Source organism: Scyliorhinus canicula, chromosome 4, assembly GCF_902713615.1.
Source record: "Scyliorhinus canicula chromosome 4, sScyCan1.1, whole genome shotgun sequence".
NCBI lineage: Eukaryota > Metazoa > Chordata > Chondrichthyes > Carcharhiniformes > Scyliorhinidae > Scyliorhinus > Scyliorhinus canicula.
In genome coordinates, this window is record NC_052149.1 from 74202201 (window position 1) to 74229644 (window position 27444).

The 27444-nt window shown below is 44.9% G+C and overlaps 1 protein-coding gene across 1 annotated transcript in view; it reads right to left on the bottom strand.

Annotated features, from left to right (window-relative positions):
* Nucleotides 1–6423: 6423 nt before the first annotated feature.
* Nucleotides 6424–27444, bottom strand: part of LOC119964677 (leptin receptor gene-related protein) — a 42320-nt gene continuing 21299 nt past the window's right edge. Inside the window, exons 2-4 of the mRNA XM_038794466.1 lie at nt 17986–18061; nt 16425–16611; nt 6424–9039 (exon numbers count right to left, since the gene is read on the bottom strand). Of these exons, the coding sequence (XP_038650394.1) occupies nt 8923–9039; nt 16425–16611; nt 17986–18061 (380 nt within the window). The 3' untranslated portion in view covers nt 6424–8922. The remainder of the gene's footprint in view (nt 9040–16424; nt 16612–17985; nt 18062–27444) is intronic.

The window sequence follows — 27444 nt, forward strand, 5'->3', positions numbered from 1 at the left end:
CAACGCCCAGGCCGCGACCAGGGGCGTGATCGAGTGGTGCTTCGACATACTGAAGATGAGATTCAAGTACTTGGACCGCTCTGGCGGGGCCCTCCAGTATGGCGCCGAGTGGTTCGTCCCCATCGTGGTGACCTGCTGCATTCTCCACAACATTGCGCAGCACAGGGGCGACATGTTGGAAGGGGAGGATGAAGGCTAGTCCATGTCCAATGAAGAGGATGCGAGGGGAGGGGGAGGATGAGCAGGACATGGGGCCCAGGCAGGCATGGGGGAGTCCGCACAACGTGTATGCCATGGCCAACGCGCATGAGATGCTCTTATTGTCTCCAGGTTTACCGACTTGGGGGGGGGGGGGGGGTGGAGCCCTGGTCAGGGGCAAAGACACAGTATCCCACCCCCCACTCCCTCAACGGCCAACCCGCCCCCCCCCCCACCCCCCCGCCACCTGCAACTGTGATGCCTATCTGCTGCCCTATGGGGTGTGGGCCCTGGGTTGCCAATAACAATGGGTCAGGTTCATGGGATGGAGGGAGATGACAACCCGCTCTGTGATGAGCTCTGGTGCTCTGCATCGTTTGACAAAAAAGAAAAACCAGGAGCAGGAGGCCATTCGGCCCTTCAAGCCCGCTCCACCATTCATTATGATCATGGCTGATCATTTAACTCAATAGCCTAATCCTGCTTTCCCCAATTTCCTTTGATCCCCTTCGCCCTAAGTGCTATATCGAACTGCTTCTTGAAACAATACAATGTTGAGGACTCAACTACTTCCTGTGGTAACAAATTCCACAGGTTCGCCACTCTCTGTTCTAAATGGTCTACCCATATCCTCAGACTGTGACCGCTGATTCTGGACACATCCACCATTGGGAACATCCTTCCTGCATCTCCCCTGTCCGGTCCTGTTAGAATTTTATAGGTTTCTATGAGATCCCCCCTCATTCTTCTGAACTCCAGCGAATACAATCCTAACCTAGTCAATCTCTCCTCGTACGACAGTCCTGCCTTCCCTGGAATTAGTCTAGTAAATCTTTTCTGCACTCCCACTAGAGCAAGAACATCCTTCCTAAGATAAGGTGACCAAAACTGCACACAATATTCCAGGTGTGGCCTCACCAAGGCCCTGTATAATTGTTGCAAGACATCCCTGCTTGTACTGTAATCCTCTCGCAATGGAGGCCGGTATATCATTTGCCTCTTTACTGCCGGCTGTACCTGCATGCTTACCTTTAGTGACTGGTGTATGAGGACACCCAGGTCTCATTGCATATTCCCCCCTCCTAATTTATGGCCATTCAGTCTGCCTTCTTGCTTTTGCCACCAAAGTGGATAACCTTGCATTTATCCAAATTATGCTGCATCTACCATCCATTTGCCCACTCACTCAACTTGTCCATATCACACTGAAGGATCTCGGCATCTTCCTCACAGCTCACCCTCCGACCCAACCTGGTGTCATCTGCAAATTTGGAGATATGACATTTTGGTCCCTCATCTAAATCATTAATATATATTGTGACTAGCTGGTGTCCGAGCACCGATCTCTGCGGTTCCCCACTAGTCACTGCCTGCCAATTTGAAAAAGACCCGTTAATTCCTACTCTTTGTTTCCTGTCTGCCAACCAGTTTTCTAATCATTTTAATACACTACCCCCAATCCCATGCGCTTTAATTTTACACGTTAATCTTTCATGTGCAACTTTGTCAAAAGCATTTTAAAAGTCCAAATACACCACATCCACTGGCTCCCCTTCATCAACGCTACTACTACTATTAATAATAATCACTTATTGTCACAAGTAGGTTCAATGAAGTTACTGTGAAAAGCCCCAGTCGCCACATTCCGGTGCTTAGTTACATCCTTGAAGGGTTCCTTAGATTTGTCAAGCATTTCCCTTTCATAAATCCATGCTGACTCCCTCCGATTCTGCCGCTGTTTTCGAAGTGCTGTGCTATAAAATCTTTGATAATGGATTGTAGAATTTTCCCCACGACTGACGTCAGGCTTACTGGTCTATAAGTCCCCGTTTTCTCTCTAATAATTAATAATATAATAATCTTTATTGTCACAAGTAGGCTTACATTAACACTGCAATAAAATTACTGTGAAAAGCCTCTAGTCGCCATGCTCTGGCACCTGTTCGGGTAAACAGAGGGAGAATTCAGAATGTCCAATTCACCTAACAGCACATCCCTTTTTACCTCCCTTTTTAAATAGTGGAGTTACAATAGCCACCCTCCAATCTGCAGGAACTGTTCCATAGAATCCTGGAAGATGACCACCACTGTACCCACTATTTCTAGAGCCACTTCCTTCAATACTCTGGGGTGTAGATTATCCGGCCCTGGGGATTCATAAGCCTTAAATCCCATCAATTTCCCCATTCTCTATTGATATTTCTCTATTGATATTGGTTACCTTCAGTTCCACCCTGTCACTAAACCCTAACATTCCCCAACATTTCTGGTGTCTTACTTAAGTCCTTCTTTGTGAAGACAGAACCAAAATATGTATTTAGTTGCTCAGCCATTTCTTTGTCCCCTATTATACATCCCCTTGTTCCTGACACTAAGGGATCTACATTTGTCTTCACCAATTTTTTTCTCTTCACCTACCTAGAGAAACTTTTACAGTCAGGTTTTATGTTCATTGCAAGCTTACCTTTGTACTCTATTTACCCCTTCTTAATCAATCCTTTGGTCCTTCTTTGGTGAATCCTCAGACCTATTGTTTTTCCTGGCCAATTTGTATGCTACTTCCTTGGATCGAATACTATCCCTAATTTCCCTTGTAAGCCATGGATTGGCCACCTTCCCGTTTTACATTTGTGCCAGACAGGAATAAACAATTGCTGCAGTTCGTCCATGCGCTCTTTGAATGTTTGCCATTGTCTACCCACTGGCATCCCTTTAAGTAACATTCCCCAATCAATTATAGCCAACCCACGCCTCATTTCATCGTAATTTCCTTTGGTAAGATTCAGGACCCTAGTCTCAGAATCAACTACTTTACTCTCTGTCTTTGTAGGAGCGTTTCCAACGCCTGAATATTGAGCTAGCCTTTACATGGGGTTCCTCCCTCATAGTTATTGCTTAGCTTAATAAGCAGAACAACAGATACATCAAACTGGTTAAGACGGCTTTATTATTCCAAGCTTGGTTGTGTGTACGTGGAGAGAGATTTAGATAAATGCCAAGATCAACCTGCCTAACACTGATAAAACACACTATTTATAACGTTTTCCAAAAATCAATAGCGCACCCCAGTTGGACTTGATCAAATCAAGGTACCGGTTCTGGGGGAGGTGGAACCTGTACAAACTGGATGGGTAACACCTGGGCAGGGCTGGGACTGATGTCCAAGGTGGGGTATTTGCTAGAGTGATTTAAACTAATATGGCAGGGAGATGGGAATCTCTGCCTATCACTTTTCTTATTTCCCTTTCTGTCTTTTGTTTTTGTCCTTATTTTCTCCTCCTCTGACTCCTTGCATAGGTGCCCACAGTAGCACTTCCTACCATCCACCTGGGTGATTCCTGCATGCAAGCTGGTCATTCCATCACATGGCGCCATTGAATCCCTGGGGTGGCAGAGGTGGGGACGGTCCGGAGGGCGGGTGGGGCCAGCCCACCCACAACATCCGCCCATTCCACACCCACCCCCCGTGCCCCCTCTCTGGCCAGACCAGACCAGCCCACCACTCACAACCATCTGACAGAGCACCGAGGCAGGTTGTAACAGTGGTCTTCAATGTGAACAAATATATACAAATACGTGCTCTAGCCCCTATCACTAAACTGTGCCCTGTACCTGTGCCAACTTAATTGGTGTCTAACTTTCTGATCTTACTGGCCCTAACACGAAATCTAAGTGTATCCCCAGATGGCACTGCAGGAGAAGAGGTGGCCTACTGCGATTCCCACCCTGCGACCTGGGATCCTGTTGGCGACTGTCTTCTGGGGCGACCGAGCCTGGATGCGCGCGGCTGCAGCTTATGGTCTCAAATGGTGTGGTGCCACCCTGTTCTGCCCGCTGCCCACCAGATGCATCAGGGACACCAAAGGGGTGGGGGGGGAAGAAAGAGTCTGAAGTGCTGTGGTGTTCCGGCTGCTCCCCTTTGGGAGCCCATCACCTTCTCCTCCCTCGGGATGCCCGATGTCCCATGGGCTACTCCATGGGACGGGTGTGTGAGTGGAGCTATCCCCTGAGGCATTCCTGCCGCTTGTCCTGGAGGTCCATTCTCGTCTCGGCCAGGATCTGCATGCTCGTGGCCATGGAAGACAGGGAGTGGACCACCTCCATCTGGGACTGAGCCACATCACGCTGTGACTGTGCCAATGTCTTCTGGGCCTGTGCCTCATCAGCCAGTGACTGCGCCATCTCCTTCGGGATGGGACCACCTCCCTCAGCGTCTGCATCATGTTGGCCAGCATTGCCGCCGGTGCTCTCAGACATGGCCTGCTGTGACTGGGCCACACTCAGGAGCGCCCCTGCAATGTCCAGGTGGCTCTGACACATGGCTGCCTGTAAGAGGGCAGCTCTGTCCTGGACCTTGGCCAGCGCAGATGCCCTAGACATTGGACAAAACCCTCGCTCCCAGTGCCTTCACCGTGGACACCACTATGTACTGCGTTGGCCTGGGAGGAACACGAGGTGGCACCGCCTCCTGCTCTTGCAGGCATTTGGACTCCTCAACCTACTCCTGCAAGTACTGGATGCTCGCCGACAACCCTTTATGTAGTCCCTGCCTCTGCGACCACCTCCATGATCGATTGGATTATCTATTCCAGGAGCCCGAAGCTCATGTGGAAGGCAGCTAGTCCCTGGGGATGGCCCGCCCTCTGACCCCCTCGGGAGTTCCTACCTCCACCTGATGGAGCATTCGTATGGTGCGCACCAGAGGGTGTCCCAGGAATCTCTTCACTAAAGTACCCAACCGAGGTGAATGTCTCTGGGATGGTGGTGGGTGTTGAAGTCAACTGTGACAGAAAATCCGTGTCCGCATTGGAATCCAGTGGGTGTCCTGGGTTTCAGGCATATGGGCCGCTGCTCAGTACACGGAGGGGGGTTCTGGTTGTGGCGCCAACTCCATGTCGGTGTTGGCGTCGCTGCTTGAAAGCCTTACTCGTAGGATCTGACTTTTGTGCAACTTCTCCCACCCCCCCACTCCTCCCTCCCCCCAACCCCTCCCTCCCCCCCCCCCAACCCCTCCCTCCCCCCCCTCCTCCCTGAGAGACCGCTGTGTAAATATTTTTCTTTATCATCTGTCTCCTACTATTTTTGCCCACACTTTTCCGAGTTTGTCGAAAATTGGGTGCAATGATAATGATAATATTTATCAGTGTCACAAGTAGGCTTACATTAACACTGCAATGAAGTTACTGTGAAAATCCCCTCGTCGCCACACTCCGGCACCTGTTTGGGTACACTTTTAAAAATAAATTTAGAGTACCCAATTCATTTTTTCCAATTAAGGGGCAATTTTAGTGTGGCCAATCCACCTACCTTGCACATCTTTGGGTTGTGAGGGCGAAACCCACGCAAACACGGGGAGAATGTGTAAACTCCACATGGACAGTGACCCGAGCCAGGATCAAACCTTGCCCCATGAGGCAGCAGTGCTAACCACTGCTCCATCCTGCTGTCCTTCCTATTCGGGTACACCGAGGGAGAATTCGGAATGTCCAATTCACCTAACCAGCACGTCTTCAGGACTTGGGGAAGGAAACCAGAGCACCCGGAGAAAACCCATCCAGACACGGATTTTTCTCTTACGCACTTTATCATTTGGCAAACAATGATATACCAGAATAGTCAAAATTATTTAACTTTGAAGATTGCCAGCAGTAGAAAGACTTAATCTGCTCCAAGTAAAAGTGACAATACAAGTGACCTTTTTCACCCTCAAAACCCTCTCTACAGTACTTTCACGTCTTTAAAAAAAAAAATTGATACTACTTTGGTCACTTCTTTTCTAAATGATCCATTCATGTTTCTACCGAGGCCAGGCTCATTGTACTCCTGCCATTCCTTTTGCCTGATGAGTCAGGGATATTTAGACTGGGCAAGCATGAGAATCTGGGTTTAAAGATAATCCAGGCTGATGTATGCAAACATCACCTCTGTTGCTATAAAAGGCCCAAGCATGCACTGAGCTTGGGTCAGTGCCAATCCACCTCCGAGCAGAAACCCACAGCATGGAACTAGCAATAAATTGATAAAAGAGCAAATGATGCAGCAATGAGAAATATCATACTGGTGACGGGGGAGGTGAGGTTCAGGTACATAAGATTTCATCTGCATCCAATGACATATCTGACTTTGGAGTGCTTGGTATCAGTCTTCAAATGGGAAGACATTTTATTTCCCACCATTAACATCCTTTACATAGATATACAAACAATTCAACAAATAACAAAAAAGTCTATGTTTGCATTTTATTCACATAATGAAATTCAAACAGGAAACTATTTAGAAATAAACTACAGACACAAACCTATTTCATTGTTTTACATTAAGATTGTTAATTTACATTGTATACAGTGAAAAAGTATTGAAAACGTATTGACAATAACATTCAGTAAACATTTCACATATAAAAGTTTAAAAGTAGTTTGTGACATTCAAAACTTATAATGTTCCCACAGTTATAATAAACTTCAACCAAAGGGGCACTATTTTTTTTTTTAAATCGCCTTCCCTCCAAAAAAAATTTCCAACTTGTAGAGAAAAACTTAATTTATTCAATAAGTTTGAAAAGATCAATAATCAATATGCCATTCTGGAATGCTTTATTTATACCAACTGCACAATAGAGAAAGTTACTGAAACAGTTTTGTTTCCAACTTAGTGCAATATTTAATTGAAAGAATCCAAAGGCAAGAAATTGAGTAGAGATGTTATCAGCATACAAAATAATAATGCTGGTTACTTCGCACACGATATTTTGGGTTTAGTTTTTATATAAGCAATGACTAACATTATTTAAGATATGCATCATTTCTAAATGTTACTGTACAATTGACATTAATAGCTGATAAAAGTTTGGCTGAAAATTTAACAAAGAAAAAAGAACTGATTTAAGACATTAAATACACAAAGTAATGGCATAAAAGTAAATATAATACATGTCAGAATATTTTAACCCTATTAGATATTGGTTGAATTTTAAATGCAAGGCCAGAAATCACAGTTGACAATATTAATACATGAACAAAGAATATACTTTGATCACCATTGTTATTTAATGGAGGCACTAAATTAATGCTCCCATTAAAAAAAACAGAGGAGCTAAATCAAAATGTACAGTATTAGACATTCATCTAATGTTATCAAACTTAGCCTTCGATAATTTAATTAGATGCATATCATACTGTATTGTACAACTGTGTGGTAAAGCTTCCTCTTAAAGAACACATTACATGGCCTTGGTTGCAAGTTACCACGTCATTCAGGAAATTGAGAAAGCAAAGCAGTAATTGTCAAGATGCCCACATGATTTACATTTAACTTTTTTTTCCTTTTGTTCCATTTTAAAAGACAAAGTTGAAATAAACACAGCAAATGGCAAAGCATGGTAGCAATGCTTTGAACAAATATGCAATTCTACAAGCATGGCATTCAAAGTCACATTTATCCTTAGCTCTTTGGGCTTGGCTTAATGCTGGAATCAAACCATTTGTCAAGGGGACACATTAACCAAATGCTGAGACAACTGCTACCCACAATTGCCAAATTATCATTGTTTGCAAGCAGTACATAATACAATGTTTCCATTTTTCATAATTCCTTAACAAATTTCAGATGCTCAAATGTGCACGGGCTGAACATAGCACCTTACTAATGCAGAGATCCTACTCACAAAATTTAATGTAAATACACTGATGAAATGATAAAGGTCTGCACTTAGTCAAATAATCCCCCATCAAAATATAAGTCAGTTTCAGAAAGGGTAGAACATTCTGTTAATACGATGCTGAAAGTGTCCAGATGATTTTGTTTTAAACAAAAAGAGTAATGTTACCATTTTATAACATTTCAAACCCTTTGACTAGTGTGTAACTGCTAAAGAGAAAAGATTTGGGGATCGAAGATGCACTGCGTTTCATTTACTAATACAATCTGGCTCTTAAAAAGCATTATGAATCTTTACACAAGCATGTCAAAACGGTAGAGACTGCACTTTTTAAAGGAGTGAACATTAGCATTCTATCCATTCGAAATGATGGGCATGGCCACACAAGATGCATTGAAACGGCTTTGGCACCAAGATACTTATTAAGGTTAAAAAGGGTATCTGTGCAAAGTTCGTTATCATGTCAATGCTATTTGATGTATGTTCATTTTTAAATAGAGGCAGCACAAGCAATTGTCCCATAGGAGTTATTTATCTCTATACTTCCAAAGTGGGCCAGTAAGTCAGTTATAATAACATGAGTGCAATAGAGATCACATCAGGTCTTATCATTAGGCTTTTTATTTTTAAAATGCTTGAAATAAATTTTAATTTTAAAAAGGGATTTGATATGAGACAGAGATTTAGAAGATGCCCCAGGATCTACTTTCTCCTCCCGAATCTAACATTATCGCCACAAAATACAAAAAATAAAATTTTGTGGAGTTGATGGCATCATGCACCAAGTAAATAATTTTGTCCACGGGTCTATGCAAGAAACTATTTGCATATCACCATTTCAGTTCAAGTAAAATTGCCAATCTGGAGATGTGACTGTTTAGTTCAGACGTAGATAAAGAAATAATTAAAATACAATAATGATCCTTGGTTCTAAATGTCTACAGTTAATTGCAAATGCAGCATTATAAAAGTGTGTTGTATACTGCACTTCTAAGCTTGGAGTTTTGTAATACAATTCAGTTTCAATGCCAATCAAAGGGTCGTCATATCCAAGTTCCATCACAACACTACCACTGTTCCCAGCTAAAGTCATCACCTCTACCAAATACTAAGAAAAAGCCCAAAATGGTGAGGAAGATTACTGCATTGCCTGCCAGCACGAGTCCACAGGCTCCCCACTGGATCTGAAATATGAAACACAGGATAGAAATCTCAATATAGTAGTCTTACAAATAGTATAACATTGAACAATGAGCACAATCAATTAGATTGAGGTATTTTTAAAATTTTATTTTAAATTTTAAAATTTAGAGTGCCCAATTTCATTTTTTCCAATTCAGGGGCAATTTAGCGTGGCCAATCCACCTAGCCTGCTTATCTTTTGGGTTGTAGGGGCAAAACCCACGCAAGCACGGGGAGACTGTGCAAACTCCACACGGACAGTGACCCAGAGCCGGGATCGAACCTGGGACCTCAACGCCGTGAGGCAAGAGGGCTAACCCACTGTGCCACCATGCTTTCCTTAGATTGACGTATTTTATATGCAGCTCACATGGCAGTTATATTCTGGCTGAGGTCTGTCCTCACACTCCGTGTGACTCTCCATAATGAAGGAAACAATTCAGATGAAGCATCATCACTGAAACAAGTAATTTTTAAGGCAATCAGAAAGGGCAGCCCAGATGGAATATGTTACCCAGATGATAATCTCTGGATCGAAAGAAGGGAAGAATGTTGCTGGATAGAAATAGTTTGCATTCATATATGAATTATGGTGTGCAGTGGTCCAAACAACTGGTTATGTACATGTTTGATTTTTCTCCTTAATCCTCCTAACCCTTCATTTTTTGTCCCCTATTGTCTTTTGCAAGTGAGACTTTAGCCATAGTGGCAAAACAGAAGTATGCAAGACACGAGCAAAAGAAATAGAGTTCATGTTGGGACTGCATAACCCATGAAATATGGGTTGTGTACTTAATAAATCACTCTTCAGAATTCTCCGTTTTCAACAACACTGCCACGGTATGGTACAATTCGAAGGCATGATGGAAGATTAAAACAAATAGAATTCTGTATCAGGCTTCCATCATGCTTTCATGGTAGTCCAGCCAACTGGCACCTACATTTGTTTTGTTGACACAAAATCATTTTTGTACGTGTATTGATTTATTGGTCTGCCCTCAACTGCATTAGAAACTATTTCAATTAAAAATAATTGAACAATAAATTGCAAAATATATAATAGATATTACAAAATTAAAACGGATTTTCAATAAATATATTGGCTACTCTAAATTTTTTAAAAACAAATGTTTTAAAAATGCTTTGCAGAAATGATTACACGTCATGGTGCTATTATCTCTGATGTACCTCATGCATCTACCCGTGGCACCCGGCATGCCGTCTCTTGGTGGCACCATTTGAAAACACATCAGGTTTCACATGAATATTGACAATACCTCGTGCTGTATCACCATTACCTCTCTCCATCTATTCACTGTTTCTAAATTGTAAGACTGCTTGTTCAGTGTCCAGCATTAGATAAGCAGAAATTTCCTCCAACTAACTGTTGGGAAAACCAAAGCCATTGCCTTCAATGCCTCCCATAAACCCTATCCCTTATCCACCGACATCATCTCTCTACCCAAGGCTGAGCCAGACTGCTGCCAATCTTAGTTTTCTATTTAATTCCAAGATGAACTTTCAACCACGTTCCATGCAATCACCAACATCTATTCCACTCCGTAACTTTGTATGATTCCATACCTGCTTCAGTTCATCTGCTGCTGAAATCTTCATCCGTGCTTTTGACTCCTCTGCACTTGACTGTTGCAATGCACTTCTGGTCAGACTCTCATTTTCCACCCATCATAAACTTAAGAGCATCCAAAATTCTGCTACCGCATTCAAACTCACATCAAGACCTGTCCACCTATCACTCCTGTGCTTGCTGACTCACATTGCTCCCCGATTGAGCAATACCTCAATATTCAAATTCTCATCTTTGTTTTTAAATCTTGCTATTGTTTTTACCCTCGTCTCTTCCAAGGTTTGCACTCCTCCAATTCTGGCAACTTGCACATGGTTAATCGCTCCAACACTGGCAGCCATACTTTTTCCCACTTTCTCCGTCTGTTAGCTTTGACAAAGAGTCATCGGGCTCGAAACGTTAGCTCTTTTCTCTCCCTACAGATGGTGCCAGACTTGCTGAGATTTTCCAGCATTTTCTCTTTTGTTACTAGCAGCCATACCGTCAGCTGCTAAGCACCTAAGCTCTGCAAATCCCTTCCTAAACCTCTCTGTCCCACCCTCTCCCTTTAAAACATTCCTTAAACCTACTTCAATCCTCCTAATATCTCCTTATGCTGCTCGGTGTCAGATTATTTTTGATAATGGTCCTGGGAAGCATCTTGGGCTTTTTTATTACATTAAATGTGCTATGTAAACAAAAGTTGTTTTAAGCATGATTTTGAATAGGTAAAGAAGAAATTATGAATAATACGGATCAGGAATAAAGTCAGTAGAAAACGATGACAATTTTGGTGAGAATCCTAAATGAAAGATTATGTTTTGAGTGAGTTCTCATCAAGCATGCCATCCCAAAAAGTTAACCACTCTTTCTCTTGCGATGTCGAAAGAGCAAATGAACTTGCATATACAGCATCTTCTCAGGATGCCCCAAAGTACTTTACAGCCAATGAAATACTTTTAAAATGTAGACACTGTTGTAACATAGGAATACTTTGAAGATGCCATGCATTTCCTGATGATAGGTTTAGGTTCAAAAGATTTACAAATTGTGTTTGGAAAATTAATATTCTGTAAATCAACTTATTTGCACATAATAAGCTTGACACGGCAGATGATGCTTTGCAACTGCAGAATGTGCGTGCTCCTGGATACTGGTGTAATCCAGGGCAAGTATGTGCACAAAGTGTCTGCGGCTTGAGGAACTTCGGCTCAGAGCCATTGAGCTGGAGGCTGAGCTGCAGACACTGCGATGCATCAGGGAGAGGCAAAGTTACCTGAACAAGGAAGCAGACACATCCCTTAAGAAAGAGTCACCTGATTTGGTCAGTGGGCAGGGAAAGATAGCAGGGGGTGACTGAGAGTGATGCAAGAATGGGGACCCAAAAGGTAGAAGTGGAGGAACCTCAGCCTTTATAATCTTCCAACAGGTTCAACGTAACTGGTATGGATGAAAGTAGAGGCTGCAAGGTGCATGAGAAAACTGACCATGGTGCTGTTGAAGTAGAGGGAGCTAATAGAATGTAGTGATAGTAAGGGACAGTATAGTCAGGGGGACAGACAGTTCTCTGCAGCTGAGAGCAGGAGTCCAAGTGCTGTGTTGCCAGCCTGATGCCAAGCTTTGGGACATGTGCTCAGAGCTGGAGAAAAGTTTGGAGTGGGAGGGGGCGGATCCTGTAATGGTGGGTCACATTGTTACTAATAACATAGGTGAACAAGGAAAGGGATTCTGTTGAGAGAGTATGAGGAGCTAGAGCCTAAACTAAAAAGCAGAACCTCAAAAAGGTAATAAACTCTGGATTACGACCTGAATCACAAACAAATTGGCATAGGCCAAATCAGATTAGAGTATTATAGAACATAGAACATTACAGCGCAGTACGGGCCCTTTAAACGTCTGGTTCAAAGATTGGTCTGGGAGCAATGGGTTTCAATTCATGGGGCACTGGCATCAAACTGGGGAAAGGGGGAATTGTACTGTTGGCATGATGTTCACCTGAACTGTGATGGGAAGAGTGTTCTAGTGACCAATATAACTCAGGTTATTAGGGAGGGGGGGGCTTTAAATGTGTTAGTTCAGGTAAGGTTCACTTGGATGGGGAAGGGTGGGTTATCTTATCAGGAAAGGTTGGGTCTGCATTCACTAGAGTTTTGAAGAATGAGAGGTGATCTTATTGAAACTTCCAAGATCCTGAGGGGTTTTGACAGGGCGATTGTTCAAAGAACTAGAATAAGGGGTCACAGTTTGAAAATAAGGGGTCTTGTATTTAAGACAGAGAAATATTTTTTTCTTGGAGACCATTATGAATCTTTGGAAATCTCTTCCCTAGAGAGTGGTGGAGACAGGGTCAATGAATATTTTTAAGGCAGAGTTAGATTGACTCCTACTACAGAGTGTTATTATTATGCATCTTCATATTTAAATCAGGTGCTGCGGTGTCATCCCTAAGTGCTGTGGCGTCATCCATAGGTGCGGGTGACTTTAACTCAGAACACAGTTTACTCATCCTTGAATTCTTCTGAACAACACATTGGTCTCTGTTCATTTAACTCCAGACACAGTTTCCGTCCCAATTCCCAGGTTAGCAGGAGTGCAAATTATACTTTAGGAAGTCTGCTTCTTTGCAACTCCAGTCTTTCTTCTGGCAGAGTTGAGAGATGTTTACTCCCTAAAATCCTGCCACCAACTGCTCTCAAAGTACCTGAACTAAAACTTAAAAACTTTTTACCTTACAAGGACCTTCAGTTGCTAAGCAACGGCCACATGCTTATGCCTTTTATTTTTCACACCATGAACCTCTCCAAGCACAATAGAAACCCAGTTGGAACTTAACCAACCCCATCTTTTCTGGCACATAAACATTAAATTAAACACACCTAAAACTATACCTTATTTCTAATGTTTATCAATACCAATATCAAACTCTTAAAACTACCTTTATTTTCCGAACATTTGCATTAAGGTCAATCTGTCATGTGACTATCCATTCCATTAGCCTGCCCATGTCCCCATGAAGATTATCACTATCCTCCTAAATGTTCACAATACCTCCTTAGTTTGTATCCTCTGCCAATGTTGAAATTGTGCCCTGTACAAGTCACTATTTAAAAAAAACAGTACTCCTCGTCCCGGTCCCTTGGGAACACCACTGTGTACCTTCTTCCAGTTGGAAAAACAACTATTCACCACTGCTGTCTCTTCCCTACCACTTAGCCAATCTTAAATCCATTCTGCTACTGCCCCTTTTATTCCATGGGCTTCAACCTTGCTGACAAGCCTGTTGCATGGCACTTTATCAAACACATTTTGGATCTATGTACACCATATCAACTTTTTCTGTTACCTCATCAAGAAACTCAAGTCAGGTTAGTTAAACATGAATTGCCTTGTCCAAGTGAGTGTTAATTTTGTCCCAGGTTATCACTTCTACACATCTTCCCATTATCGAGGTTAAACTGACTGGCCTATAGTTGATAGATTCATCCTTTTTTGAACAAGGTAGTAACATTTGCAATTCTCCAGTCCTCTGGCGTACTCCCCATTTTGAAGGAGGGCTGGAAGATTATGGCCAGTAGCTCTGCAATTTCCACCCTTACTTTCCTCAGTATTGTTGAAAAGAGAGACATGTTGCCAAAATGTTTCTTCTTGCACGCATCAAGACAGATAAAATAATGCCAAATTTCAAAGAAACAGAACAATTCATTCTCAGATGCATCCCTTCCTTTTACTATTTCTATGCCTATTGAAAGCATTGGATCCAACTGCGGTCAGTCTTTTCTCATGCTCTCTTTACCTTCTTTTACTTTTCTGAACTTTCTTTGTATATCTTGGCTCCTGCTTGTATTATCAGCCCATTTCATTTGCAACTTTTTTCTGCATCATCTCAATCTCCATCTTTTACCATCCAGGAAGATCAGTTTTTGGTTGCCCTCCCTTTCCCCCCTGTAGGAACGAACCTCAACGATAACCAAACCACCTCCTCTTTAAAGGCAGCCCATTGTTCTGTTACAATTTTACCTGCAAATCTTTGCTTAAAAATGTACCTAGGACAGATCTGTTCTCACCCCACTGAAATTGGCCCTCCCCCAATTCAGTATCTTTTCTTCAGATTGCTCCTCATCCTTTTCCATAACGAACTTAAACTTTATAATGCTATGATCACCTTTCCCCAAAAGTCTCCCAACTGACACTTGATCCACTTAATCAACTCAATCTTCCTCATTCCCAGGGTCAAATCCAGCAATGCCTTTTCCGTCCCCATTGGATTGGATACATACTGATCAAGAAAATTCTCCTGAACACACGTCAGAAACTCTTCCCCTTTCTTGTTCTTCACACTTACTATCCAAGTCTCTATTAGGATATTATAAGTGTTCTATAATTCTTCACCTCTCTATAATTCTGAAAATCTACTATTTTATTCTTTCAAACTGCTTCGTACTGCTAGCCTAATACTAAATAGATTAATTTCTTGACCTATCAGGATATCGTCCCTCTCCAGCACTATTACTCTTCGGAATCATTATAGTCATGAACCCCGTCAGTGCAGGAGGCCATTCAGCTCATTGAGTCTGCACCGTCCCTTCGAAAGAGCATTCTACTTGAGCCCTATCCCCGTAACCCAGTAAGCCCACCTAAGCTTTTGGACACTAAGGGGCAATTTAGCATAGCCAATCCACCTAGTTTGCACATCTTTGGATTATGGGAGGAAACTGGAGTACCTGGAGGAAACCCAAGCAGACACAGGGAGAAAGTGCAAACTCCACAGTCACCCAGGGCCAGAATTGAACCCGGGTCCCTGGCGCTCCAACGCAGCAGTGTTAATCACTGTGCTGCTGAGTCACTCCTCCTCTTTTCTTTCCTTTCCAATCTATGTACTGTGAATAGTTTGGTCCCCTTGATGAGGGATGTAGTTGCATTGGAGGCAGTTCAGAGGAGGTTCACTAGATTGATTCCAGAGATGAGGGGTTTGTTTTGTGAAGAGAGATTGAGCAGTTTAGGCCTATAATCTCTTGGGTTTAGAAGAATGAGAGGAGATCCAATGGAGGTATATAAGATGATATAAGGTAGAGACAAAATAGACGTAGAACGGATGCTTCCTCATGGGCAATTTAGAATGAGAGGTCATAGTTTTAGGATAACGGATAGCATATTTAAAACAGAGATGAGGATATATTACGTCTCGTAAAGGAATTTGTGAATCTGTGGAGTTCACTACCTCAATGTGCTGGACATGGAATAAATTTGAGGTTTATACAGATGGATATTGAAGAACAGGCAGGAGTTGAGGCTGAGGTCATACTGAATGGCGGAGCAGGCTTGGAGGGGCTAAATTACCTAATCCTGCTCCTAGTTATGTTCTTATCTTGAACAGTTTGTATCCAGACATACTTTGTATCTAATCCTACCCTTTTCTGAGCCAGATCTTCATTACCACCACAACATCAAATTCCCCTATGACTATTTGCATCTGCAGCTCAACTCCGTGCTCATGAATTAGCAAAGACTTATGAATAATTAATCTGTTTTCTCTTTCTTGGCTGGAGAAACAGTTAACCATCTGGGATATGAGAATGTAATAGGCATGGTAGTTATTGGAGCATCCTCCAACTCTCTCAATGTCACATCAATTATTATTTCTTTTTGGTCTTCTGGCATTACTGATATAAATTCAAGCCTTTACAGGCTCTTCTAATTCCACATTTGAAAAAATAATAATTTAACACCAAGTAGTCCACTTTTGACATCCAGGAAAGCACCAGGAGATGATTAAACAGAATAAGGCGGCATTTGTTGGTAGGTGTTTGAACTGATACTTACCACTGAAACTCGAGCAAGTATTATGGGGAGCCCAAAGGCAGAAACAACGATCCCTGTGGTGAAGAAATATGCAAGTTCACGACAGGCACTACTTGCTGCATCAGTGTCATCCCCCAATCTTCGTGCAATAAAGCTCGGAATAGGTGACAGGAAGTAAAATATCAGCACAAACAATGGCCAGTAAACACTGTAGTGGATTAAAAATGAAAGAACAAATTAATCAAAATGGTAAGATGATCGTTTAAAAACCTGTAACAAACTCCACTGGAGCAAACATTTGTAGGCCTCTGATGAAAGCAGGGTTTGATATTGCCGAACTGCCATTTCATAAAACCGTTAGCATAACAAACTCCAAAGCCCTTAACAGAGTAACCCAAGTTATAGCCATTATGCAAATAAAGTTGAGAGGAATAGCAAAAATGATAATGCATTTAGGCAAAGTTTGGGATTTAAAACTTATAGGTGGTAGGAAAAAGGACATAGTCCGGAAGATGGAAGACGGAAATAAATTTCCATTTTGTGAGGATTCAAAAAAGTGATAAGAAACATTGGGACTCATTTCTGTGCTTCACTTTCTAATTGGTGGTTTCCTAGGGTTTGTTTAAGAATAGTTTCCTCTACAACCCTCTGGAATTTTAATTCTATGATAAAATTTTCTAGTGTAATGCAGCTTCTAATGCACTGACAACCTGTGAATTATTTTTCTTTTAGACTCAAAAGGGATGCCATGAAATTCTGAACTCAAGCAGGGCAATGGCGAGGATGCAAGAGTGAGAGAACGGAAGAGAGTACAAACTAAAAGGAATGAGAGAGAGCACAACAGGAACTGACAATGGGGAAAGCAGCATGGACTGGTCATGGAAGAATTTGATGTTTCAGAAGGCGGTGAAGCTGTGGCAGTTTAGGAACTAAGAGAAACAGGAAGGGCCCTTACAACCTTGACTACACCCCCTGTCCCACTCCCCACAGGTCCAATACACCTATGCATTATCCCAACTACTGACCTGTTCCAAGAATTCCTCCACCCGCCCCCCACTTTCTGGGATTCAAGACCTTGGATCTCCCCTCAAGGCATTGCCTGGCCCAAAGAAGCTATCTCAGTACTACCTGAATCCAGGACTCATTTCCAGTGTTTCCAAAACCGAGGCCTTCATGGCTCCATCAACAAGGAAAAATCAGCCTCCCCACAACAACTACTTAACATCGCTCGTAAATAGCAAACAGTACCTCTGGCTGTTTTAGGAAATAAACCATGAACCTTCAGCATCATATTGATCTAACTGGCAAACTACATTTGTTATTTGAGTGTTTTTAATGTTCAGAAAATAAACACTAAGCTTAATTGTTTAGCTTTCCCAAACTAAGTCTGGGAATTTTGAGGGCAGAAGTGCATCAGCACCAGAGCGATAATTGATCAAGCAATATGATAGGTTAAAAACATTCTTGTAAAAGGATCACTGAACTACATTTAAAGACATATCCAATCAACATATAAAGAGAGATATTTTCCTGCAGAATAACTGTGGTCTTTATCAATGAAAAGTGGAAGTCAGAACCTTACCCATATTGTTCGAGTGCACAGCCTAACATGAGGAAGGTCAGGCCTATGGCACCACTGAAAGATAGGCCAACCAGAGCTGCAACAAAAGCGAAAAAATAAGAGTTATATATCTATAGGTTTTACATCAGAAATTATTTACATAATAATGGGGATATTTGGCTATTTTGTTCCTTGCCCTCGACAGGATGCAGAAATTGTTACAAGAGAATGCTGGAAAAACTCGGCAGGATTAGCAACATCTGTGGAGAGAGAAACAGGGTTAATGTTTCAAGTCTAACATGACTTGCCACTCTAACTGCCAGAGCTGCTGAGTTTGTCCAACGTTTTTATATTTCAGATTACCATCATCCACAGTTCAATCTCTATAGTCCCTCCACAGTTTCTAGTCACTTGCCATCAGGAAAATATTCCAATTCTTTTTTGAATCCCAAGTTGATTGCCTCATACTCCCCCACATCAAACTTCACTTCCCACAGTTGTACCCACTTTTCTTTAGGATGAAACACTTAGGGTAGAGACTTTAGGTGCAACTGCAATCTGGGCACAAATGGCACCAGTTTTGAGAAGTGTTTTTTTTTTAAACCCCTCTCAGGTTTCTGCTCACCTATTTGCATATTACCAAATGTAAAATCTGCCATGAACCACAACAATGGCCAATGGTCTAAGAAGTCTTTTTTGCAAATCCTTGATATACAAATATTGATAACTTAAGTGGCACAAGAGGCGAGAATGGGAAGGTGAAATTGGACTGATGATTAGAGACAGGGAGAAATGAAATGGAGGGACTTGAAAAGAAGAATGATGTAATTTTAAAATTGAGGCATTGTTGATTGGGAGCCATTTGAGATGAGTGAGCTCAAAGGCAATAGGCAAACAGGATACAATAATATAATAATAATCGCTTATTGTCACAAGTAGGCTTCAATGAAGTTACTGTGAAAAGCCCCTAATCGCCACATTCCGGCGCCTGTTCGGGTGGAGAGAGTTGGGATTCGAACAATTGAGTTTTGAACATCTTGGAGTTTATACAGGATGCAAGAGCCAGGCGCATACTGGAATAGTCAAGTCTAAAGGCAACAAAGGCCATGGGATAAGGATCACAGAAACCTGGCAGAGGTAGAGTAAGGCAACATTAATAGAGGTGGAAATAGAGACCTTAATGATGGCATGTATGATGCATTATCTGGAGCTATGGTCAATTCTATTGATAGGGTCTACTTCTAGGTCAATTTATTTTTAAAACAGTGCAAAGGGTTGCAGAAATAGAGCTGTACTGTGGAATTCTAAACTCAAATTACATCCAATGTTTTGTATTTCACCAATTTTGGACAAATTACACTTGGTCATTTGGACGAAATGCAGGAGGGCCTACTATAGTGGAACCACATCTCAGGATTTCTTTCTTTCTTTCATGGGGCATGGGTTTCACTGGCAAGGGCAGCATTTGTTGCCCATCCCTATCTGCCCTTGAACTGAATGGCTTGCTAGACATTTCACAGAGCAGTTAAGGGACAGCCACATTGCTGTGGGTCTGAAGTCACATATAGGCCAGACCAGATAAGGACAGCAGATTTCATTGCCAGGTGAGTTTTTCTTTTACGACAATCAACAATAATTTCATGGGACTTCCGGTTGCGGTGATGCGGAGCTAAGCCGCACGTTCGGCAACTCCCGCTATCAAAGGACTTTCGGGCCTGTTTTAGGGCCCCAAACAGCGCTGTTTCGACGATTCCCGGTGGGGGAAGGTGTTTGGAGGAACATTCCCCGAAATCTATGGTGCGCACCCGGAGTGGGGCAAAGGAAAAGGCTGCAGCAGCTCCCCAGAAAAAGTGGGGGAAGACAGACAAAATGGCGGCCAGCGGAGCATCCGAGGATTGGTGAAAGTGGGCGCAGGAGCAGCAAGCTGCTCTTCAGCGCTGTTTTGCGGAGCTGAAGGCTGAGTTGCTGGACTCCTTGAATGTGACTACCAACAAGCTGCTTGAGACCCAGACAGCCCAGGGGGCGGCTATTCAGGAGTTGCAGCATCAGGCCGCTGATCGGGAGGAGAAGGCCGTGGTCCTCGTGGGGAAGGTGGAGTTGCACGAGGCACTTCAGAAAAAGTGGCAAGACCGCTTGGAGGAGCTGGACTTTTGCACGAGGCGAAAGAATTTGAGGATCCTGGGCCTGGTGGAGGGGCTGGAGGGGTCGGATCTTCCATCCTATGTGGCCACGATGCTGAATTAGTTGATGGGGGCAGGGTCCTTCCATTTGCCCCTGGAGCTTGAGGGAGCCCACAGAGTGCTGGCCAGGAGGCCCAAGACGAATGAACCCCCGCGGGCGGTGCTGGTGCGGTTCCATCGGTTCAGTGACTGGGAGTGTGTGCTGCGTTAGGCCAAGAAGGAGAGGAGCAGCAAGTGGGAGAACTCGGTAGTGCGAATCTACCAGGACTGGAGTGCGGAGGTGGCTAAGCGGCGGGCCAGGTTTAACCGGACGAAGGCGGTGCTGCATGCCAAGCAGGTCAAATTTGGAATGCTGCAGCTTGCACGTCTGTGGGTAACATATAAGGACCGGCACTACTACTTCGAGTCCCCAGAGGAGGCGTGGGCCTTTGTACAGGCGGAGAAGCTGGACTCGAACTAGGGTCTGGGGGCTGCGGGGTCCTGTGTACTACGGTCGTTGCTGTTTTTGCTGTTGCTGTTTTTGTAACTTTGACATGTGTTTTTTATGCTGGTTTTTTGCTCTGTTTCCGGGTGGTTCTGTTGGGTATGGCTTTGTGTTATGTGGGGAATGTTGGGGGTTTGTTTTTCCTTCTGTACGGGGCTGGGGGATGGGGGTGGAGCTGGAGTTTGGGAGCTGCGTCAGAAAGGTGGGGTGGGGCAGCATGAAAGCGCGGGCTTTCCTCTGGTTTCCCGCGCTGCAGGGCAGGAGGGGTGGAGCTGGCGGTGGGGGCGTGGCCTCTACTGGTTTTTTCCCGCGCTGAAGCGGCGCCAAGGAGGTGTGGAAGGAGGGGGGATGACCCCATGTCGGGAGGGGCCGGGTTTTGGCGGGAGTTGCCGGGGTCAGCAGAAGTCAGCTGACTCACGGAAGTACCATGGAGGGTGCGTCGCGGCTAGGAGGGGTCCTAGCCTTGGGGTGGGGGGGGGGATACTGGGTTGCTGCTGGAATGACCAGGAAGGAGCTGGTGTGGGCCGGGGGGGTAGAGGAGAGGCGGTATCGTCATAGGGAACGGGTCGGGCGGGGTGTGCTGGCTGGGGCGAGCAGTCGATAAGCTATGGCTAGCCGGCGGGGGAGGGGGGCGGGGTGCCCTCTGATCCGGCTGATCACCTGGAACGTGAGGGGGCTGAATGGGCTGGTTAAGCAGGCTAGGGTATTTTTTCATCTGAAGGGGCTGAAGGCGGATGTGGCTATGCTCCAGGAGACCCACTTGAAGGTGGCGGACCAGGTTCGTCTGAGGAAGGGGTGGGTGGGGCAGGTTTTCCACTCAGGATTAGATGTGAAGAACCGGGGGGTGGCGATTCTGGTGGGGAAGAGGGTGGCGTTCGAGGCGTCTGAGGTGGTGGCGGACAAGAAGAGCAGATTTGTTATGGTGAAGGGTAGGCTGCAGGGAGAGAAGGTGGTGCTGGTAAATGTGTATGCCCCGAATTGGGATGATGCCGGCTTTATGAGGCGTATGTTGCCGCATTCCGGACTTGGAGGCAGGGGGCCTGATCATGGGGGGAGACTTTAACACGGTGCTTGATCCCCCACTAGACCGGTCCACTTCAAGGACGGGTAGGAGGCCGGCGGCGGCCAAGGTGCTGAGGGGGTTTATGGACCAGATGGGAGGGGTGGATCCCTGGAGGTTTGGGAGGCCGAGGGTGCGGGAGTATTCCTTTTTCTCCCATGTGCATAGAGTTTACTCCAGAATAGATTTTTTCGTCCTGAGCAGGGGATTGATCCCGAGGGTGCAGGATGCCGAGTATTCGGCCATAGCAATTTCAGACCATGCTCCGCACTGGGTCGATCTGGAGATGGGGGAGGCGCGGGACCAGCGTCTGGACGTGGGGTTGCTGGCTGATGAGGTGGTGTGTAGGAGGGTCCGGGGAAGAATGGAGGGGTATCTTGAGACCAACGACACAGGGGAGGTCCGGGTGGGGATGGTTTGGGAGGCTCTGAAGGCAGTGATCCGGGGGGAGCTGATTTCCATCCGGGCCCGGAGGGAGAGGAGGGAGAGGGAGAGACTAGTGGGGGAGCTCTTGGATGTGGATAGGAGGTACGCGGAGGCCCCGGAGGAGGGATTGCTGGGGGAACGGCGTAGCGTACAGGCCAAGTTCGACTTGCTGACCACCAGAAAGGCGGATACACAGTGGAGGAAGGCGCAAGGCCCGGTTTATGAGTATGGGGAGAAGGCGAGCAGGATGCTGGCGCATCAGCTCCGCAGGTGAGATGCGGCTAGGGAAATTGGTGGAGTGATGGATAAGGGTGGGAATGTGGTGCGGAAGGGGGCAGAGGTGAACGGGGTCTTTAGGGACTTTTACGAGGAACTGTACCGGTCGGAGCCACCGGTGGGGTGGGGGGGGGGGGGGGGGGGGGGGGGGTGGAGAGCTTCATGAACAGGCTATGGTTCCCAAAGGTGCAGGAGGAGCTGGTGGAGGGGCTGGGGGCGCCGATTGAGTTGGAGGAGCTAGTCAAGGGGATTGGTCAAATGCAGTCAGGAAAGGTGCCGGGGCCGGATGGGTTCCCGGTGGAATTTTATAAAAATTATGCGGACCTGGTGGGCCCCCTGTTGGTGCGAGCCTTCAATGAGGCATGGGAGGGGGGGGCTTTGCTCCCGACGAGGGGGGGGGCTTTGCCCCCGACGATGTCACGGGCACTGATTTCTTTGATCCTGAAGCGGAATAAGGACCCCTTGCAGTGTGGATCATACAGGCCAATCTCGCTCCTCAATGTGGAAGCTAAGTTGCTGGCGAAGATCCTGGCCACCAGGATAGAGGACTGTGTGCCAGGGGTGATACACGAGGATCAGACAGGATTTGTCAAGGGAAGACAGCTTAACACGAATGTGCAGAGATTGTTAAATGTTATTATGATGCCGACGGTGGAGGGGGAGGCGGAGATAGTGGTGGCGCTAGATGCAGAGAAGGCGTTTGATAGAGTTGAGTGGGGGTACCTGTGGGAGGTGCTGGAGCGGTTTGAATTTGGGGAGGGGTTCATCAAATTGGTGAGGTTGCTGTATGAGGCCCCGATGGCAAGTGTAGTAACTAATAGAAGGAGATCAGAGTACTTCAGGCTCTACCGTGGGACCAGGCAGGGGTGCCCCCTGTCCCCCTTGCTTTTTGCACTGGCGATTGAACCTCTGGCTTTGGCGTTGAGGGAGTCGGGGAGGTGGAGGGGTCTGGTGCGGGGTGGGGAGGAGCATCGGGTATCGCTGTATGCGGACAACCTGCTGCTGTATGTGGCGGACCCAGAGGGGGGAATGCCGCGGGTGATGGAGCTGTTGGCTGAGTTTGGGAGCTTTTCGGGCTATAAGCTGAATCTGAGCAAGAGCGAGGTATTTGTAGTGCACCCGGGTGATCAGGAGGAGGGAATTGGGAGGCTCCCGTTTAAGAGGGCAGTGAAGAGTTTTAGGTACCTGGGGGTGCAGGTGGCCAGGAGTTGGGGGACTCTCCATAAGCTTAATTTTACAAGGCTTGTAGAGCAGATGGAGGAGGAATTTAAAAGGTGGGACATGGTGCCGCTATCGCTGGCGGGTAGAGTGCAGTCCGTCAAAATGACGGTTCTCCCGAGGTTCTTGTTCCTTTTTCAGTGTTTGCCCATCTTTATCCCTAGGGCCTTTTTTAGGAGGGTAACTAGCAGTATCATGAGCTTTGTTTGGGCGCATGGGACCCTGAGGGTGAAGAGGGTCTTCTTGGAGCGGGGTAGAGATGGAGGGGGCTGGCGCTACCCAATCTCTCGGGGTATTATTGGGCGGCCAATGTGTCGATGGTGCACAAGTGGGTGGTGGAGGAGGAGGGGGCAGCATGGAAACGGTTGGAGATGGTGTCCTGTGGTGGCACATGCCTGGGGGCCCTGGTAACGGCGCTGTTGCCGCTCCCTCCTACGAGGTATACCACGAGTCCGGTGGTGGCGGCTACCCTCAAGATTTGGGGGCAGTGGAGGCGACATAGAGGGGAAGTGGGGGGCTCGATGGAGGCTCCGCTAAGGGGGAACCATCGGTTCGTCCCGGGGAACATTGATGGAGGGTTCCAGGGTTGGCACAGAGCGGGCATCAGACAGCTGAGGGACCTTTTCATTGATGGGAGGTTTGCGAGCCTGGGGGAGTTGGAGGAGAAATTTGAGCTCCCCTCGGGGAACATGTTCAGGTACCTGCAGGTAAAGGCGTTTGCCAGGCGGCAGGTGGAGGGATTCCCTTTGCTTCCCGCGAGGGGGGTGAGTGATAGGGTGCTTTCGGGGGTCTGGGTCGGGAAGATATCTGATATCTACAAGGTAATGCAGGAGGTGGAGGAGGCGTCAGTAGAGGAGCGAAAGGCTAAGTGGGAGGGGGAACTGGGGGAACAGATCGAAGATGGGACATGGGCTGATGCCCTGGAAAGGGTTAATTCTTCCTCCTCACGTGCGCGGCTTAGCCTCATCCAATTCAAGGTGCTGCACCGGGCCCACATGACCGTGTCTAGGATGAGTAGGTTCTTTGGGGGCGAAGACAGGTGTGTCAGGTGTTCGGGAAGTCCAGCGAACCATGCCCATATGTTCTGGGCATGCCCGGCACTGGAGGAGTTCTGGAAGGGGGTGGCGAGGACGGTGTCGAGGGTGGTAGGATCCAGGGTCAAGCCTGGCTGGGGACTCGCGACTTTTGGGGTTGCGGTGGAGCCGGGAGTGCAGGAGGCGAGAGAGGCCGGTGTTTTGGCCTTTGCGTCCCTAGTAGCCCGGCGGAGGATCTTGCTACAGTGGAAGGATGCGAGACCCCCAAGTGTGGAGACCTGGATCAATGACATGGCGGGATTCATTAAGCTGGAGAAGGTCAAATTCACCCTGAGAGGGTCGGTACAAGGGTTCTTTAGGCAGTGGCAACCTTTCCTCGACTTTCTGGCTCAGCGATAGGGTACTGGGTCAGCAGCAGCAGCAACCCGGGGGGGAGATTGACTATGTCTATTTAATTTTAATTTATTTTTAAGTTATCTTGTTGTTTACTGGGTTTGGGGTGGGGGGGGGGGGGGTGATACATGCGTTGCTACGGTCTTGGGGGGGTTATACTTATTATGTTGTTTTATTGTTGCTTGCTATTGTTTGTTGTTATATTTTCTGTAAAAAATTTCAATAAAAATTATTTTAAAAAACCCAATAATTTCATGACCATTATTAGACTTTTATATTCAGATTTTTATTGAATTCAAATTCCACCATCTGCAATGGTGGAATTTGAACCCGTGCGCCCAGAGATCATTATCTTTGACCCTGGAATACAAGTCCAGTGATAATACCACTACACCACTACCAGGCATCAGTGGATAAGGGAGAAACATCAAAAAATGCCACTTTCGCTGCCTGCACCTGTTAAACATTTCCCTTCAAGAATTATTGTATTCTACAATACAAGTATAGATGTTATCATGCCAGTAGCTCACATACAAACAAAATAATCACTGGTGGTAAGAGAGAGGGAAAGAAGCAATGATTGGAATTAAATGCAAACTAGACAAGGAACAGAAAAGCAATTGCACTTAACATCAAAGATAATGTCAGATTTCCTGGAATGCTTTTTTAAAATAACAAATATCTACTGAACTAAGTAAGAAGAAATTTGTTTTTTTTTTAAGAGCTATGTGTTTGAGAAAAAAAGGAAAATAAAATTGCACTACAGTACCATCTAGTGTCCAAGTAAGGAATCAAGATATTCAGCAACAATTCACGACCCTGTCATTTACACCTTCTCTGGATAGATCTTTTGCTCCTATATTGTTCCACACCCTGTACCATGAAACCTTTTGCCATTTAATTTTTCCTGTCCTCCGACTTATCACAGACCATTTCTTTTGTTCTTTTTCCCACCTTCCCCATCTTTCACTTGTTTAAAACTGATCACATCTTTAACTTTTCCCTGCTCCAATGAAAGATCAGGGACTGGTCACGTTAACTTGATTTACCTGTCTGCAGGTGCTGCCAGACACGCCGAGTATTTCCGGTGTTTTGTGCTTTTATAACATAATCAAGAGTCGGCCAAGCAGTAGGGAAAGTGAAGTGGAAGCATAACCATGCGCAGGGAAAAAGCCCAAGTTTTTCCAAACGCCTTTCGTGCTTAAGAATTTTACATTATTGAGTTTAAAGAAATACTGGGGAAAGATTCCTTGAACTGTTTAAAAAGTGTACCTTATTAGCAATTTATTTTAATGAAATAAATATTGCAACATGGTAACATATGGCATTGTGGTGGCGAGAGGAGAAAAAGGGTTGAGCCAAGTCTTGGCAATGGAATGTCATATTTGTGCCCAAACCTCAGGACCACTGAAGAGATGGCGATCTCAAGCAAACTAAATGCCAAACACATTTTTATGGTCTGGCAGCAATAAACAACAGCACTTGAATAACCAGTCTAGAACGTCCACATGCGTTATATTTAATGTTCCTGGTATTTTTGTAGCGTAACACTGTATTAATTAGCTTGCTAACATTTTCATTTCAGTCAACAAAACACGGGTGACAGAGACTTTCTAACTGCTTTCAAAATTCTATTTTTTTTCGAGTGCATTTTCATTTGAATGCTCTTTCTGAACAAAGTAAAACCTACAAGCTTGTAATCAGTAGTGTTTCTTCCCTCACATTAAAAGGCAAAAAGGGGAATTTAGTGCATGAATTTACCCACGTGCTTGTTTTTTTTTGGTTATACCTTATTTTGCATTTTAGATCTTCAGTCAGAAAAAATAGCAAAGGAAATAAAAGAATGAACTTGCATTTATATAGTGCCTTTCACAACTCTAAGACATCCCAAAGTGATCCAATAAAATATTTTTTGACATTTACTCACTGTTCTAAAAGGTAGAACATGTAGCAGCTAATTTGTATACGAGGTTCCACAAACAGTGGTTAAATAATTGACCAGATAGTCTGTTTTTAGGAGTCGTTGGAAGGATATATGCAGACATAAATTTATAATAGAAAATGCTGACGAGGGCATGACCTAAAAGTGTGGAACAGGAAGGGAAATTTTGTGGAAAGAAAGTGCATATAACTTCGGCGGTTTCAAGACCCAAAAGTACAATTGTAAATGCTGTTGTTCTTCAAAACTTCACTCTGACACATAATACAATAAGATCCTATTCTTTACAGGTCTTATGTGGAAAATGGTGGAAACTGTCTGATTTCCTGAATTATGAGCACAAACATTAATATAGAATGGCATATGATGTAACCAAAATTTGGAAGGTTATAATCTGCAACTGCACCTTTTAAAGTTTTTGTGTTGTTAAATTGAACATATCTGAAAATATTTAAAGGTCTACCATTACA